The sequence below is a fragment of the Natrix helvetica genome (genome assembly GCF_964273705.1).
Source record: "Natrix helvetica genome assembly, chromosome: 1".
Lineage (NCBI taxonomy): Eukaryota > Metazoa > Chordata > Lepidosauria > Squamata > Natricidae > Natrix > Natrix helvetica.
The window spans coordinates 365372156-365388183 of NC_138548.1; the positions used below are offsets into that span (position 1 = coordinate 365372156).

The following is a 16028-nucleotide window of genomic DNA, read 5'->3' on the forward strand; positions in this document are numbered from 1 at the left end:
GAAGGCACAGCTTAAGATTTCTTCCTGTCCTGCCCAGGAAACCTCCATTTTTCTCTCTTCAACACACTGCCTTTCATGGGCTCCATCATGGGAGCTATGAATTAAAGGAGAGGACCAAACCCCACCACATGCTGAAGAAGTAAGCTCACTTAGATTGTTCTCCTAACCTTTTGGAACAACACATGGAAGTTTATACTCTTGGCAGCCGAAGCATTTGCTCAATCCCTGTAAATTCTCTCCCCCCCCTTCTGCAGTTTGAAACCAGAGAAATTAGTGATGTTCTAGCAACCGAGGAAACATGCCTGAAAGAGCAGGTGGTGTTGGAAATGGACCAGCAGGGATCTGTGTAGGAATTTAGTCCAAATTATCTCTTAAGGAAGGCCAAAGAACAAAGAGAAATCATGATGGAGGAGGAGCCAGAATGCAACTCAAGGTGGCCCCTACAGGAGTCTTCTGTGGAAGGCAAACCCTAGGCTTGCTCTGAAGGGAGGGAATTCCTTTGTGTGCCTTACGTCTTCTAGCTTGAAGAGGGAGTTCTCTCTTTCTTATGGGGTCACCTTCTACTAAGTCCAACGACTAAGACCCGAGAAGACGCAGAGAATTAAGAATAACTGGAATCTTTCTAGGAAATCTCCAATCCGGTGGAACAGTCTTCCCTTACCTAGTGAGGTATCCTGACCCTCCAGACACTGGCACGGCCGGGCAACTGGTCTCCGTTGGCTCTCCAAAGATCCTCCCAGTCTTCCAGGGATCGGAAGATGCGAGCAGGGGATTCCTTTTGGCTTCCTTCTCTCCTCCCCGTTGCCTCCCTCTTGGACCTCCCCCATGCACAGCCAAAAGCAGTTATGGGGCGGGATTCCCGCTCCCTCCAAACCTCAGAATCTCCTTCCCGCTCCCGAAGAAGATCTGAGTGGCGGATCCGTTCTTGCCCGCCCCCACCAGATTCCCAGGGAGCGACTCGCAGCCGAAACTACCCAACGACGCAGACGGAGTGGAGCATGCGCAGTGACCTCGGCCGTGGGCAGCCAAGAGTGCGCCCTCTGCTGGCACCTGGGGTGAAACGGCGGCCGCGGAGGCAGCTTTGGAGGCTTTTGCAGGGCAGCCTCTGCCCGGAGTTGAACCTGCCCTGGAGAGCGAGCTGTGCAAGCGGCATCCGGGAGAAGCCAGGCGGAGATCGTGCGCCTTTCCCGGGTCCTGGTGCAAAAGGCGACTTGGAGAAAGTCAGGCGGAGGGCATGCCGCTTCCGTCCTTTGGGGATCCTCTCTTTTTCTCCGTCACTCACTCACACACAATAGTTCAGGGAAAGCGGCTCCCCGCGAAGCAGAAGGAGGAGAGTCACGCAGCTCCCCCTTTCTCTTTCGGCTCCATTCTCCGCAGGGAGAAATCTGCCCGGAGACAGATGACTCAGCGGAAGGGAGACTTCCCATTGGCGCAACGGATTCCTTGGATGCCCACTCCGAAATCTCCCTGTCAAGCCCCGCCCCCTCCCGATGCCTCTTCTCCCCTCTCTCATGGGAAGCCCCCGTGGACGCCGCCTATGGCTGCTGCGGGTGGGGACGTTGGCCGGGAGCCCTTGAAGCGAAGGGGGGAAGGGGCACCCACGGGGGACTGGGCGGGACCAACGATGCTGGCGCAGGGAGGAGGGGAGGAGGGGACTGTGACACCCAGCCACACCCACTCCAGGCGAGCCAGGTGGGAGCTTGCGTGAGCCCTCCCCTTTCTCCTTGGCCACGCCCCTCCCAGTGCGATTCCCAGACGGAGAAGCGGGAAAAGGGGGGGCGAGAGGGGTGGGAGGAGCCTATTCTGGCGGGAAGAGCGGAGAGGGAGAGACAGAGAGAGAGAGAGAGAGAGAGAGACGGCTCTGAGGGAAGCGCCAACATCGAGGGTTCCTTTGTGAGGGATTCGACTTCTCCTTTCTCTGCGTCAGAAACTGAATTGGGTCCCCTGACCCCTTCTTCTCCCTCCACCCCTGCAGTGTCAACCCCAACCCCGGATCCTCTCCAACCCCTTCGGCCTCCACCCAGCCCCAAAGACCCTTCAGAATAAGGAGGGAGTTTCTTTCAGGGCTTCATTTTCCAAGGGAAAGAGTGGAATCTCTGGCTGGACAATAAGGAATATATTCAATTCACCTATTCAATTCATACGTTGTTTTAAATGATATTAACTGGGAAGATGAATGTAGATGCCGCCTGGACCTCCTCAGCCTCAAAGGGCAAATCCTTAAAGGCCAAAAAACACCTTCCCAGTTGTAGAAAAAGAGGCTCCCCTTTGAGTCCTCTGGGGTAAAGGAAGAAGGTAAAGTTGGCCAAAGGACTTTCAGTGCTGCATGGATTATCTCCACAGATGTGAAATTTACATCATTAGGAAAATCCTGAAAAAATGTGACATAAGAAACTTAATGAATCTTCCTACATTTTAGAGGCACTGATTTCTCTCATTTCTTGCTTCACTTATAGGTCAAACTGCCTTGCTACTCTCCTCACATTCCATGGATTTCTATACACTCATCATCTGCAGTGGGAATCCTTTGATTCTGAGTTTGATCTGAGCTCATTCTGCCATTTTCTAGCACTTTCTGTGTATTCCACTCCTCACCCCTCAATATAATAATATAAATAGCAGAGTTGGAAGGGACCTTCGAGGTCTTCTAGTCCAACCAGACAAAAGTTGGCCAAAGCATTATCAATGCTGTATGGATTCCAAAGCTGTAAAATTAAGTAATTAAGAAAATTCTAATAAAAATGCCAAGATTTTATAATGAGGCATGTTCCCCGATTTTATAGGCTACGTCTCTTCTTTGCTTCTTTCATAGATAAATCTACCTTGCTAATGCTTTTCTCATTCCATGGTTTTCAATGTATCACTGTGCAACGTGAAACTGAGTCGGATCTGAACTCATTCCACCACCCCCTCTAGCATTTTCTAACATTTTATTCCGCTCCCCCTCCCCCCGATAAGTTCTCTTACATATTCATCTAGTTTCTTCATTTAGCTTTTTTGTTCAATGTCTATAAAGTAGGCCATCATTTAAATAGCACAACTGTTTCCAATAATTTATTAACCTTTCGAAATGAGAAAGGTTGTTAATAATCAGGAAATCTGTTTTTTTAAAAATATATCGGTAAAAAGTACAATGTCACAATCATGCTAGTAACTGTTTTCTCCAAAACCATAGCAACCTGATATGTCAACTATGATTGATCTTTCTGATGAATCTGATATCACAAATGAAGGACCCAGTAAGGGGGCATTTGAAAATCTTGAGAAATAGAAAATACGGTAATGATTAATTAGAGAAACTGACCAATGAATAACTTAAATCAAGAAATTTAAGATCATTAAAAAATGTTAGATCAATAAAACCATTTTGTCAAGCCTCCAAGTAATGTGTCCTAAAAAAAGTCCATGGCATCCATCTTTCGTTTCAAATCCATTTATTAGGAACACATTAATTTGTCAAGCACTTGGTAAAACTCCAACTCTGAACCAGATCCAGAATTACACCCTATAAAAGCAAAAGTTTGAAACTCCCCCCCCCCAACTCACAATCTTCAATCATTTGTCAGTCAAACAGCCTGGTGACTCCAAACTCCACCTCCAGCCAGCTGCAGGCCTCTTCTCTTCCCACGGGAAATCCCACCTAAATATGACATTCCCCTCTTATCTTTACACCCCCCCTGCCTTTCAACAGTTAGAAAGTGGCGAGCCTGAAAGTATTTTTAAATTCATTTACTACAAACCTAAATGCTAATAGAAAAGAGTACAAAGGCTACAATAAAATATGTTTCCATATATGTAATCTTCAGGGTCGACACATTTTTAAAGTCCCTTTCAGCTACGATAGAAGAGAATTAATATGGTAAATAAATTGATTGCTTTCCACAGGATATTACAATACAATAATACAATAGTAGAGTTGGAAGGGACCTTGGAGGTCTTCTAGTCCCACCCCCTGCCTAGGCAGGAAACCCTATACCGTTCCAGACAATATTTTTTCTGTCCTCTGTGGATTCTTTCTTGAGACACACTCTGTTTTCACAAAAACACCTTCCTCATTCCGTACATTTCTATTTCCCTCCTGTGTGGATCCCCTTATGGGAACAGGTGACTTAATTGCCCTGGTTCAATTTCTTCCATGTGTGGTATTAATGTGGTAAGTAAGGGACCAGCTTGTACTCAAACTCTTCCCAAATTCAGGGCATACATGATTTCTCTCCTGTATGGATCCTGTTATGGGAAGTAAGGGAACGGTTATCACTGAAGCCCTTTCCACATTCCAAGCATTTATAAGGCTTCTCTCCTGTGTGGGTTCTTTTATGGTAAATCAGATAGCCACTGGCAGCGAAGGTCTTTCCACAGACTGTGCACTTATAAGGTTTTTCCCCTGTATGCATCCTGTTATGGAAACTAAGTTGGCTACTTTGGCGGAAACTCTTTTTACACTCTAGACATTTATAGGGTTTTTCTCCTGTATGGATCCGTTTATGAGAAGTAAGAGAACCCTTTACACTGAAGCTCTTTCCACACTCCATGCATTTATAGGGTTTCTCTCCTTTGTGGATTCGTTTATGTAAGTTCAGGTAACTGCTGTTTCTGTAGCTCTTTCCACACTCCATGCATTTATAGGGTTTTTCTCCTGTGTGGACTCGTTTATGGGAAGCAAGGCCACAGCTTTGGCTGAAACCCTTCCCACAGTCTAGGCATTTATACGGTTTTTCTCCTGTGTGGACCCTTTTATGAGAAGTAAGAGAACTCTTTAGACTGAAGCTCTTTCCACACTCCATGCATGTATAGGGTTTCTCTCCTGTGTGGATCCGTTTATGGGAAACAAGGTCACCATTTAGCCTGAAGCCCCTCCCACAATCTACGCATTTATAGGGTTTTTCTCCTGTGTGGATCCGTTTATGAGAAGTAAGACTCCTCTTTACACTGAAGCTCTTTCCACACTCCATGCATTCATAGGGTTTTTCTCCTGTGTGGACTCGTTTATGGGAAGCAAGGCTACAGCTTTGGCTGAAACCCTTCCCACAGTCTAGGCATTTATAGGGTTTTTCTCCTGTGTGGACCCTTTTATGAGAAGTAAGAGAACTCTTTACACTGAAGCTCTTTCCACACTCCATGCATTCATAGGGTTTTTCTCCTGTGTGGATCCTTTTATGGTAAGTAAGAGAAATCTTCATACTGAACCTTTTCCCACAGTCTACACATTTATAGGGTTTCCCCCCTGAATGGATCCTTCTATGGCATATCAGGTAACTACAAGTGCTGAAGCTCTTCCCACACTGTATGCATTTAAAGGGTTTTTCTCCTGTGTGGATCCTTTTATGGTAAGTAAGAGAAATCTTCATACTGAACCTTTTCCCACAGTGTACACATTTATAAGGTTTTCTCCCTGTATGGATCCTTTTGTGGCACCTCAAGTAACTACTACTGCTGAAGCTCTTCTCACACTGTTTGCATTTATAGGGTTTTTCTCCTGTGTGGACCCTTTTATGAGAAGTAAGAGAACTCTTTACACTGAAACTCTGTCCACACTCCATGCATTTATAAGGCTTTTCTCCTGTGTGGACCCGATAATGGGCAGCAAGGGAACTGCTTTGGCTGAAGCTCTTCCCACAGTCTAGGCATTTATAGAGTTTTTCTCCTGTGTGGATCCGTTCATGAGAAGTAAGTGTATTCTTGATCCTGAAGCTCTTTCCACACTCCATGCATTTATAGGGTTTTTCTCCTGTGTGGATCCGTTTATGAGAAGTAAGAGAACACCTTACACTGAAGCGCTTTCCACACTCCAGGCATTCATAGGGTTTTTCTCCTGTGTGGACCAATTTATGGGAAGCAAGGCTACCACTCCGGCTGAAGCACCTCCCACAATCTAGGCATTCATAGGGTTTTTCTCCTGTGTGGACCAATTTATGGGCAGCAAGGCTACCGCTTTGGCTGAAGCCCCTCCCACAATCTAGACATTTATAGGGTTTTTCTCCTGTGTGAACCAGTTTATGGGAAGCGAGGCCACTGCTTTGGCTGAAGCCCCTCCCACAATCTAGGCATTTATAGGGTTTTTCTCCTGTGTGGACCCTTTTATGAGTAGTAAGAGCACTCTTTACACTGAAGCTCTTTCCACACTCCATGCATTCATAGGATTTTTCTCCTGTGTGGATCCGTTTATGAGAATCGAGAGTACTCTTTCTCCCGAAGCTCTTTCCACACTCCATACATTTATAGGGTTTTTTCCCCGTATGCTTCCTTTTATGGCAAGCAAGGGAACTCTTCACACTGAACCCTTTTCCACCATCCACACATTTATAAGGTTTTCTCCCTTTATGGATCCTTTTGTGGGATTTCAGATACTGTTTATACCTGAAGCTCTTTCCACACTCCAGGCACTTATAGAGCTTTTCTCTGGTGTGGACCTTTTTATGAGGTTAAATTACCTTTCCACTCCACCCTTTTTCCATAGTCCACACCATTGGAGGGCTTCTCCCGTGCCTGGATCATTTTATGTGAAGTAACATTACTTGCTTTGAATCTTTCTCTACTAAGACATTTCTCTGTACTTTCTTTGGAATCATGTTGGGTCAGGAAACGATCCATTTCCACACATTCAAAAATGGATTTTTCTCTCTGATTGTGCTTCTTTTCATGTTTTCTCCTTCCCCGATTACTTGTAGATGTCTCCTCAGGAATTTCAGTTTTGGTTATTTGCAGTGGCACCAAATTTGCCTCTTGGTCGTTTCCTTTCTTCTGCGCATCAGATGCTTGCGGGGGAAGAGAAATAAATTAGAATAATCTACAACCTCCACTTTGGTATTCCTTTGCAGACATTTATCTATTACTGGGCATCTGCAACGAGGGAAATGACAGCACGAATATTAGTTACTAACTTAAAAGACTAGCATGGCTGTTCATCTAACCCTCATTAAAAGGTTAAAGCAAAAACAAGTCTTGACAAGAGGATCTGGCACCCAACTTGTCTCATCTATGAGGCACCCAACTTGCATTTAGTAAGAGAACATATGTCATTGCAACACAAACCAAGACAAAATTTGTTGCTGAGTAGGACAACTACAATAGGCAAAAACATCCTATCCCTGATCATCTTCCCAATAACTCTGCAGTAATGACCCAGGGGTGGGTCAAAGATGATTACGAGACTGAATGTCAACCCTTGCTGGTCACCATATTGATCTCTTTCTTTTAAATGAAACTGCAACTTGGAAGACCATGAAAGGGGACTGGAATTAATGTAAGAGGAAAAAAGAAGAGTATGGAATCATTTTTAACAACTTACGTACAGATCTAAGTTGTAAATAAAGTATCTAGTGACACCTTGCTTTGACTTAAATTTTCCTCCAGAGGAACCCTTACCAATGTTCCCTCTAATTTTTTTTCACTGTGAGCAGAAAAGTATAGTGTTTGAGCGGCACATTTTCATGCCTGAGCACCTGAATTTTTTTTCACAGATGTCACCTAAGACAACAACGAAATCAGTATTATTTTAAACTCAAAGTTATGTTTATTCAAGGTACCCGCTTAATTAAAAGTGATATAATTAAAAGTGATATCTGTGGCGGGACCAGCCCTGTGGAATGACCTCCCCCCGGATATTAGGACTACTACTGACCTCCGCTCCTTCCGTGTCAAGCTCAAGACCCACCTTTTCCAAATAGCTGGCCTGGCTCGACCATAACTTAGTAACGCTCCTGATGGGTTTTTTAATTTGGTAATTTTATTAGGGGATTTTAAATTGTATTTTTAACTGTCTTTCACTTAAGTCCATCCTCCTCCATGCACATATGTATATGTCTCTGTTCTTTTGTATATATGTTTGTCTTATGTGTATTTTTATCTGTTTGATTGTACGCCGCCCCGAGTCCTTCGGGAGAGGGTTGCGGCTAATCAAATAAAATTATTATTATATTATTATTAATATCAGTATCACTTAACAACGCTTCTGCTTAGCAACGAAAATGTTGGTTCAGAAACTCTGCCACCTGAAGTGCGCAAGTCTTAAAGCTGTCAAGTTACAAGACCTTTGCACCCCTAACCCTTTAGGAAAAAAAACCCAGGGATGTTCAAACTTGACAGTTTTGAAGACTTGTGGATTTCAACTCCCAGAATTTCTCCTCCAGTCATGTTGGCTCAGGAACTCTGGCATTGAAGTTTGCAAGTCTTAAAGCTGTCAAGTTACAAGACTTGACAGCTTTGAAGACTTGTGGAGTTCAACTCCCAGAATTCCTCAAGTCATGTTGCTCTTTCGCCTCGGCGCTGCTCTGGCTACCTCCGTCCAGACCTGGCAGCTGCGGCGACGTCATCAGCCTGGATCTGCTCCGTTTTCACTTTTTTCACTGGAATCAGGGCCGCTGCTGAAGATGCCAACGAGCCCCTGCCGCCCGCCACCAGAATACCTGCTGCTGCTCCTCCTCCAAAAGCACCATCGCATTTGCTGCCCGGCGCTGCGGCTGAAGTGAAGCTGCCAAAGCTGACGCCGGCACAGTGGCGGTGCCTCCTCCTCCGCTCGGAGCACCTGAGCTCGGCCCCACGTTATCCCTGTCGCCTCCTCCTCCGCCACCGTGCTTTTGAGGAGCCATGAAGCCTTATTTTTCCTGCTCCCGCCCCCTTCTCCGCCTTCCTACTGGCTCCCGCAATGGCGCCATTGGAACCCTCACCACCTCACCTTTGCCAGGGCTCCGGCACCCTTTTTCCCCTTCCACGGTCGGTTCGCACCTGCCGTACAGTTCCTGCCCCGTAGGGAAAAAAAGGCCTCATGGCTCCTCAAAAGCACGGCGGCAGAGGAGGCGGCAGAGATAACGTGGGGCCCTGCTGAGGTGCTCCGAGTGGAGGGGGAGGCACTACCGCCGCTGCCATGGGTGGGGGCACCGGCGGGAGCTTTGGCGGCTTTGCTTCAGCCGCAGCGCCGGGCGGCAAATCCAACAGTGCTGTTGGAGAAGGACGCGGCAGCAGCAGTTATTCCGGTGGGGGCGGGGGATTTGGCGGCTTCACCTCAAACATCGCAAAGTACCGTCAGTTGCCCTGTGCTCATCAAGGCAAGTTTGTGGAGGACCTTTGCGGGCGGCCAGTTCTAGCCGCCTGCAAAGGACTTCCCCGCGTTTGCTTTGCTCAATACGGGGCGACTGACGGTAGTTTGAGCGGTGCAGCCGGCCCCTAGGAGGTCTTAGGAGACCGGCCGTGCTGCGTAAGCTCCTGCCGCCGTCCCCACCCCCACCCCCGCGCCAAACCTTTTATCACTACTTTGACTGACTCTGCTGACCTTCAATGTCAGCACCTGCCTTGATCAAGTGGCATAGTGTGCCTCAGACACACCATCTACCAGTGGCCCCAACATTTCATGATATTTGCAGGAGGTTCTTTAGGATTTCTGTGTAACATAGTAACCAAATGGTCTTTGTGGTTCTTTGAAGGGTCAGCCTTGCTCACCCTCGTGAACTTTCATGAAAATACTAGGAAGGCACTTCCAGCAATCAAAATGCTGATGATATAGAAAGCAATTTATCAAGAGAGAAAGAGAATATAACTTTATTGTCACTTTGAATGTACGCTATTTGGTATATATTAAAATGGAATTTTGTTGCGTACAGTCCTTAAGGGTCTCCACCTCTAATAATTAAATACAAAATTATGCATATACTCACATATATGACACGAAGAAAAAACCCAGTTTAGTTTGGATGTATACATGGCGAGAGAAACAGATCTTGGACGTTTACCAGCCTTAGGGAACAAAGCGGTTACAGAATCTGGTAGTCCTGTTAGAAATACTCCAAATGCAACAAAGGAAATGGAGACGCTGGTTTGCATGCTTCAGTAAGGATGATGTGTGGAGACCAGTTCAGATTCTTTGATATCTGCATTTCCAACACTTAATACTGTTCACCATGTCTACTGCTACATCCTTCATATGGAATGGAGTATGACCAGGCTGACTGTTTCTAAAATCTATGATGATCTCCTTCCTTTTATTAACATTTCTGCTTCTCCTGTTTTTATCCCTAACCATTCATGTCTCCTGTCTGCTTTATTTAGGATAGACAACATGAAGTTCCATGTGGCATTTTTTGAAACCAGGAGTTTGACTCGGTTGCCATCGAGGATTTGGACAAGTTACGTGGACGTCTGCGACCTACCACATGTTTATTGGACCCGTGCCCCTCCTGGCTTGTACTGGCATCCTGGGAGGTTATACGCGACTGGCTCCTGGGCCTAGTGAACGCTTCGTTGGGCGAGGGGTCTCTGCCGGCCGCCTTGAAAGAGGCGGTTGTGAGACCCCTACTCAAGAAGCCTTCCCTGGACCCAACGGAGCTAGCTAATTATCGTCCAGTCTCCAACCTTCCCTTCTTAGCGAAGGTTGTAGAGAGTGTGGTGGCCCAACAGTTTCCACGTCACTTGGAGGAGAATGATTATCTAGACCCGCGCCAGTCCGGCTTCCGACCCGGGCACAGCACGGAGGCGGCCTTGGTCGCGTTGGTTGATGATCTCTGGAGGGCCAGAGATAGGGGTTGTTCCTCTGTCCTGGTCCTATTAGACCTCTCGGCGGCTTTCGATACCATCGACCATGGTATCCTGTTGCACCGGCTATGGGGGTTGGGAGTCAGGGGCACCGTTTTGAGGTGGTTCGGCTCCTACCTCTCCGGCCGGACGCAACATGTGTTGGCAGGGGAGCAGAGATCGACCCTGAGCCCCCTCACTTGCGGGGTGCCACAGGGGTCGGTTCTCTCGCCACTCCTGTTCAACACATACATGAAACCACTGGGCGAGATCATCCGTGGCTTTGGGGTGGGATACCATCTGTATGCTGATGACACTCAGCTGTACATCTCCACCCCGAACCACCCCAACGAGGCCGTTGAAGTGATGTCCCGGTGCTTGGAAGCCGTACGGGTCTGGATGGATGACAACCGACTTAAACTCAACCCCTCCAAGACGGAGTGGCTGTGGCTTCCGGCCCCCCGGTTCAACCAGTTGCTTCCATCTCTGGCCATTGGGGGCGAGCAACTGGCCCCCATGGAACGGGCGCGCAATTTGGGCGTCCTCCTAGATGCCCGGCTGTCCATGGATGACCATGTAACAGCCGTGGCAAGGGGGGCGTTCCACCAGGTCCGCCTGGTGCGCCAATTGCGCCCCTTATTGGACCGGGATGCCTTGCGCACAGTCACCCATGCGCTAGTGACGTCTCGCCTGGACTACTGCAATGCTCTCTACATGGGGCTTCCCTTGAGATGCACTCGGAGACTACAGTTGGTCCAGAATGCGGCCACGCGGGTGATTATGGGGAGGACTAGGTTCTCCCATGTAACACCTCTCCTGCGCGAGCTGCACTGGCTTCCTGTGGTCTATCGGCTGCGTTTCAAGGTTTTGATTACGATCTTTAAAGTGCTCCATGGCATTAGAATCACCTCGGACTTCCGCTCCTTCCGTCAAAAATTGAAGACTCACCTGTTCCGACTAGCTGGCCTGGCATGATTATAAATGTTACATCTATGAACTCCTGGTAGTATATTCTCATCTGGTTATTTTAAGGGTAATGTTTTAGTTTTAATTGTTTTTAGGGCTTTTAGCTTCATATTTATTTATTCTTCTGTACAGGACTCTTAATTTTAACCTCCTCCACACACATACATACATACATATATTTATAACCCTATTTATATTTGTATTTTATCTGTAATTTATTGTGGACTGTACACCGCCCCGAGTCCCTTTTGGGGAGAGGGGGCGGTTTAGAAATGTGAATAAATAAATAAATAAATAAATAATAGGACCTAGTTACTTGCGGGATCGCATCCTGCCCCATACATCCCTACGACCAATCCGCTCACACAGAGAGGGACTTCTCCGGGTGCCATCCGCTAAACAGTGTCGGGGGGCGACACCCAGGAGCAGGGCCTTCTCTGTGATGGGCCCAGCCCTGTGGAAAGACCTCCCCCTTGACATCAGGATTACTTCCGATCTCCGCTCCTTCCGTGTAAAGCTCAAGACCCACCTCTTTCAATTATCTGGCCTGGCTCAACCGTAGTTTATCCTCCTCCTGACAGTCCTTTTAAATGGTATTTTATCATGGGATATTTTAATGGCTATTTTTAATTTTCTATTATTATTATTAATGTGATATATGTTTGATTACTACCTCCTCCATGTATGTATATGTATGTATATGTGTGTATCTGTATGTTTATATGTATGTATGTATGTATATTTTTATTGTACGCCGCCCCGAGTCCCTTGCGGAGAGGGAGCGGCTAACAAATTAAAAATTTGAATTTGAATTTGAATATAACCGGTCAGGGTAAAGATTTAAGAGCTGACCTAGTGCTACAATGATGTAATGCTGGGAATGAGTCAGCAAGGTTTTTGGGCTGATACCATTTTAAGAGCCTGTAATAAGAAGAGACCTGTTGGGGCATATCTCTTTTCCCGTGTGTGCTTCTGTGCTTTAATTTGCTGATTGCTGTCTGTTTGAGGTCGGACTAAAGAACATGTATGTATATATTCTTTGTAGATAAAACCACTATTTAAATACAAACCTCTATTTGCTTTATCTACTCCTGGCTTGTCTCACATAGTCACAGTGTGCGCACTCTGACACAACCCTAAAGAATTCCATTCATCTCCAAAACTTAGTTGAGAGATGGGCCTAGTTTGACTGATCATAAATTTAAATTTCCTTGTTGTACTTTGCTCAGGAATAGCAGTAATCATACGTACAGTCCCCAGAGGAAACTAGAGGCCTCCTACTGCTCCCCCATATAAGCGGCTAACCTCTTCTTTCTTACCTGAGTCAGGAATCCAGCAGCTCTTTCAGCTCCACCAATAGGAGGAGAAGATTCAGTGAACAACGGTGACTCTATTTTGTCCACTGGAAATGAGAGAGACAGAATGTAAACAGGAAAGGCTTCAACTTCATCTTTTCTATCCTGAAGGCACAGCTTAAGATTTCTTCCTGTCCTGCCCAGGAAACCTCCATTTTTCTCTCTTCAACACACTGCCTTTCATGGGCTCCATCATGGGAGCTATGAATTAAAGGAGAGGACCAAACCCCACCACATGCTGAAGAACTAAGCTCACTTAGATTGTTCTCCTAACCTTTTGGAACGACACATGGAAGTTTATACTCTTGGCAGCCGAAGCATTTGCTCAATCCCTGTAAATTCTCCCCTCCCCACCCTCTCTGCAGTTTGAAACCAGAGAAATTAGTGATGTCCTAGCAACCGAGGAAACATGCCTGAAAGAGCAGATGGTGTTGGAAATGGAACAGCAGGGATCTGTGTAGGAATTTAGTCCAAATTATCTCTTAAGGAAAGCCAAAAACAAAGAGAAATCATGATGGAGGAGGAGCCAGAATGCAACTCAAGGTGGCCCCTACAGGAGTCTTTCTTCCGTGGAAGGCAAACCCTAGGCTTGCTCTGAAGGGAGGGAATTCCTTTGTGTGCCTTACGTCTTCTAGCTTGAAGAGGGAGTTCTCTCTTTCTTATGGGGTCACCTTCTACTAAGTCCAACGACTAAGACCCGAGAAGACGCAGAGAATTAAGGATAACTGGAATCTTGCTAGGAAATCTCCAATCCAGTGGAACAGTCTTCCCTTACCTAGTGAGGTATCCTGACCCTCCAGACACTGGCACGGCCGGGCAACTGGTCTCCGTTGGCTCTCCAAAGATCCTCCCAGTCTTCCAGGGATCGGAAGATGCGAGCAGGGGATTCCTTTTGGCTTCCTTCTCTCCTCCCCTTTGCCTCACTCTTGGACCTCCCCCATGCACAGCCAAGAGCAGTTATGGGGAGGGATTCCCGCTCCCTCCAAACCTCAGAATCTCCTTCCCGCTCCCGAAGAAGATCTGATCGGCGGATCCGTTCTTGCCCGCCCCCACCAGATTCCCAGGGAGCGACTCGCAGCCGAAACTACCCAACGACGCAGACGGAGTGGAGCATGCGCAGTGACCTCGGCCGTGGTCAGCCAAGAGTGCGCCCCCTGCTGGCACCTGGGGTGAAACGGCGGCCGCGGGGGCAGCTTTGGAGGCTTTTGCAGGGCAGCCTCTGCCCGGAGTTGCACCTGCCCTGGAGAGCGAGCTGTGCAAGCGGCATCTGGGAGAAGCCAGGCGGAGATCGTGCGCCTTTCCCGGGTCCTGGTGCAAAAGGCGACTTGGAGAAAGTCAGGCGGAGGGCATGCCGCTTCCGTCCTTTGGGGATCCTCTCTTTTTCTCCGTCACTCACTCACACACAATAGTTCAGGGAAACCGACTCCCCGCGAAGCAGAAGGAGGAGAGTCACACAACTCCCCCTTTCTGTTTCGGCTCCATTCTCCGCAGGGAGAAATTTGCCCGGAGACAGATGACTCAGCGGAAGGGAGAATTCCCATTGGCGCAACGGATTCCTTGGAGGCCCCCTGCGAAATCTCCCTGTCAGGCCCCTCCCGATGCCTCCTCTCCCCTCTCTCATGGGAAGCCCCCGTGGACGCCGCCTATGGCTGCTGCGGATGGGGACGTTGGCCGGGAGCCCTGAAAGCGAAGGGGGGAAGGGGCACCCACGGGGGACTGGGAGGGACCAAGGATGCTGGCGCAGGGAGGAGGGGAGGAGGGGACTGTGACACCCAGCCACACCCACTACAGGCGAGCCAGGTGGGAGCTTGCGTGAGCCCTCCCCTTTCTCCTTGGCCACGCCCCTCCCAGTGCGATTCCCAGACGGAGAAGCGGGAAAAGGGGGGGCGAGAGGTGTGGGAGGAGCCTATTCTGGCGGGAAGAGCGGAGAGAGAGAGAGAGAGAGAGAGAGAGAGAGAGACGGCTCTGAGGGAAGCGCCAACATCGAGGGTTCCTTTGTGAGGGATTCGACTTCTCCTTTCTCTGCGTCAGAAACTGAATTGGGTCCCCTGACCCCTTCTTCTCCCTCCGCCCCTGCAGTGTCAACCCCAACCCCGGATCCTCTCCAAGCCCTTCGGCCTCCACCCAGCCCCAAAGACCCTTCAGAATAAGGAGGGTGTTTCTTTCAGGGCTTCGTTTTCCAAGGGAAAGAGTGGAATCTCTGGCTGGACAATAAGGAATATATTCAATTCACCTATTCAATTCATACGTTGTTTTCAATGATATTAACTGGGAAGATGAATGTAGATGCCGCCTGGACCTCCCCAGCCTCAAAGGGCAAATCCTTAAAGGCCAAAAAACACCTTCCCAGTTGTAGAAAAAGAGGCTCCCCTTTGAGTCCTCTGGGGTAAAGGAAGAAGGTAAAGTTGGCCAAAGGACTTTCAGTGCTGCATGGATTATCTCCACAGGTGTGAAATTTACATCATTAGGAAAATCTCGAAAAAATGTGACATAAGAAACTTAATGAATCTTCCTACATTTTAGAGGCACTGATTTCTCTCATTTCTTGCTTCACTTATAGGTCAAACTGCCTTGCTACTCTCCTCACATTCCATGGATTTCTATACACTCATCATCTGCAGTGGGAATCCTTTGATACAGAGTTTGATCTCAGCTCATTCTGCCATTTTCTAGCACTTTCTGTGTATTCCACTCCTCACCCCTCAATATAATAATATAAATAGCAGAGTTGGAAGGGACCTTCGAGGTCTTCTAGTCCAACCAGACAAAAGTTGGCCAAAGCATTATCAATGCTGTATGGATTCCAAAGCTGTAAAATTAAGTAATTAAGAAAATTCTAATAAAAATGCCAAGATTTTATAATGAGGCATGTTCCCCGATTTTATAGGCTATGTCTCTTCTTTGCTTCTTTCATAGATAAATCTACCTTGCTAATGCTTTTCTCATTCCATGGTTTTCAATGTATCACTGTGCAACGTGAAACTGAGTCAGATCTGAACTCATTCCACCAGCCCCTCTAGCATTTTCTAACATTTTATTCCGCTCCCCCTCCCCACGATAAGTTCTCTTACATATTCATCTAGTTTCTTCATTTAGCTTTTTTGTTCAATGTGTATAAATTAGGGCATCATTTAAAAGCACAACTGTTTCCAATAATTTATTAACCTTTCAAAATGAGAAAGGTTGTTAATAATCAGGAAATCT

At 47.3% G+C, this 16028-nt stretch overlaps 1 protein-coding gene and 1 long non-coding RNA gene across 3 annotated transcripts in view; both read right to left on the bottom strand.

The window, feature by feature from the left end:
- Positions 1 to 1362, bottom strand: part of LOC309384784 (uncharacterized protein) — a 44194-nt gene extending 42832 nt beyond the window's left edge. The window contains exon 1 of one of the 2 annotated variants that reach the window (XM_081938563.1): positions 662 to 1362. In XM_081938563.1, the coding sequence (XP_081794689.1) occupies positions 662 to 827 (166 nt within the window). In that variant the 5' untranslated portion in view covers positions 828 to 1362. The remainder of the gene's footprint in view (positions 1 to 661) is intronic. The other variant, XM_081938564.1, reaches the window with a different exon arrangement.
- Positions 1363 to 6708: 5346 nt separating this feature from the next.
- Positions 6709 to 14216, bottom strand: LOC309383633. The gene is made up of 3 exons (XR_014173880.1): positions 13600 to 14216; positions 12789 to 12871; positions 6709 to 6840 (listed from the first exon to the last, which is right to left on the bottom strand). It is a non-coding gene; the product is annotated as an uncharacterized lncRNA (long non-coding RNA).
- Positions 14217 to 16028: the final 1812 nt, after the last annotated feature.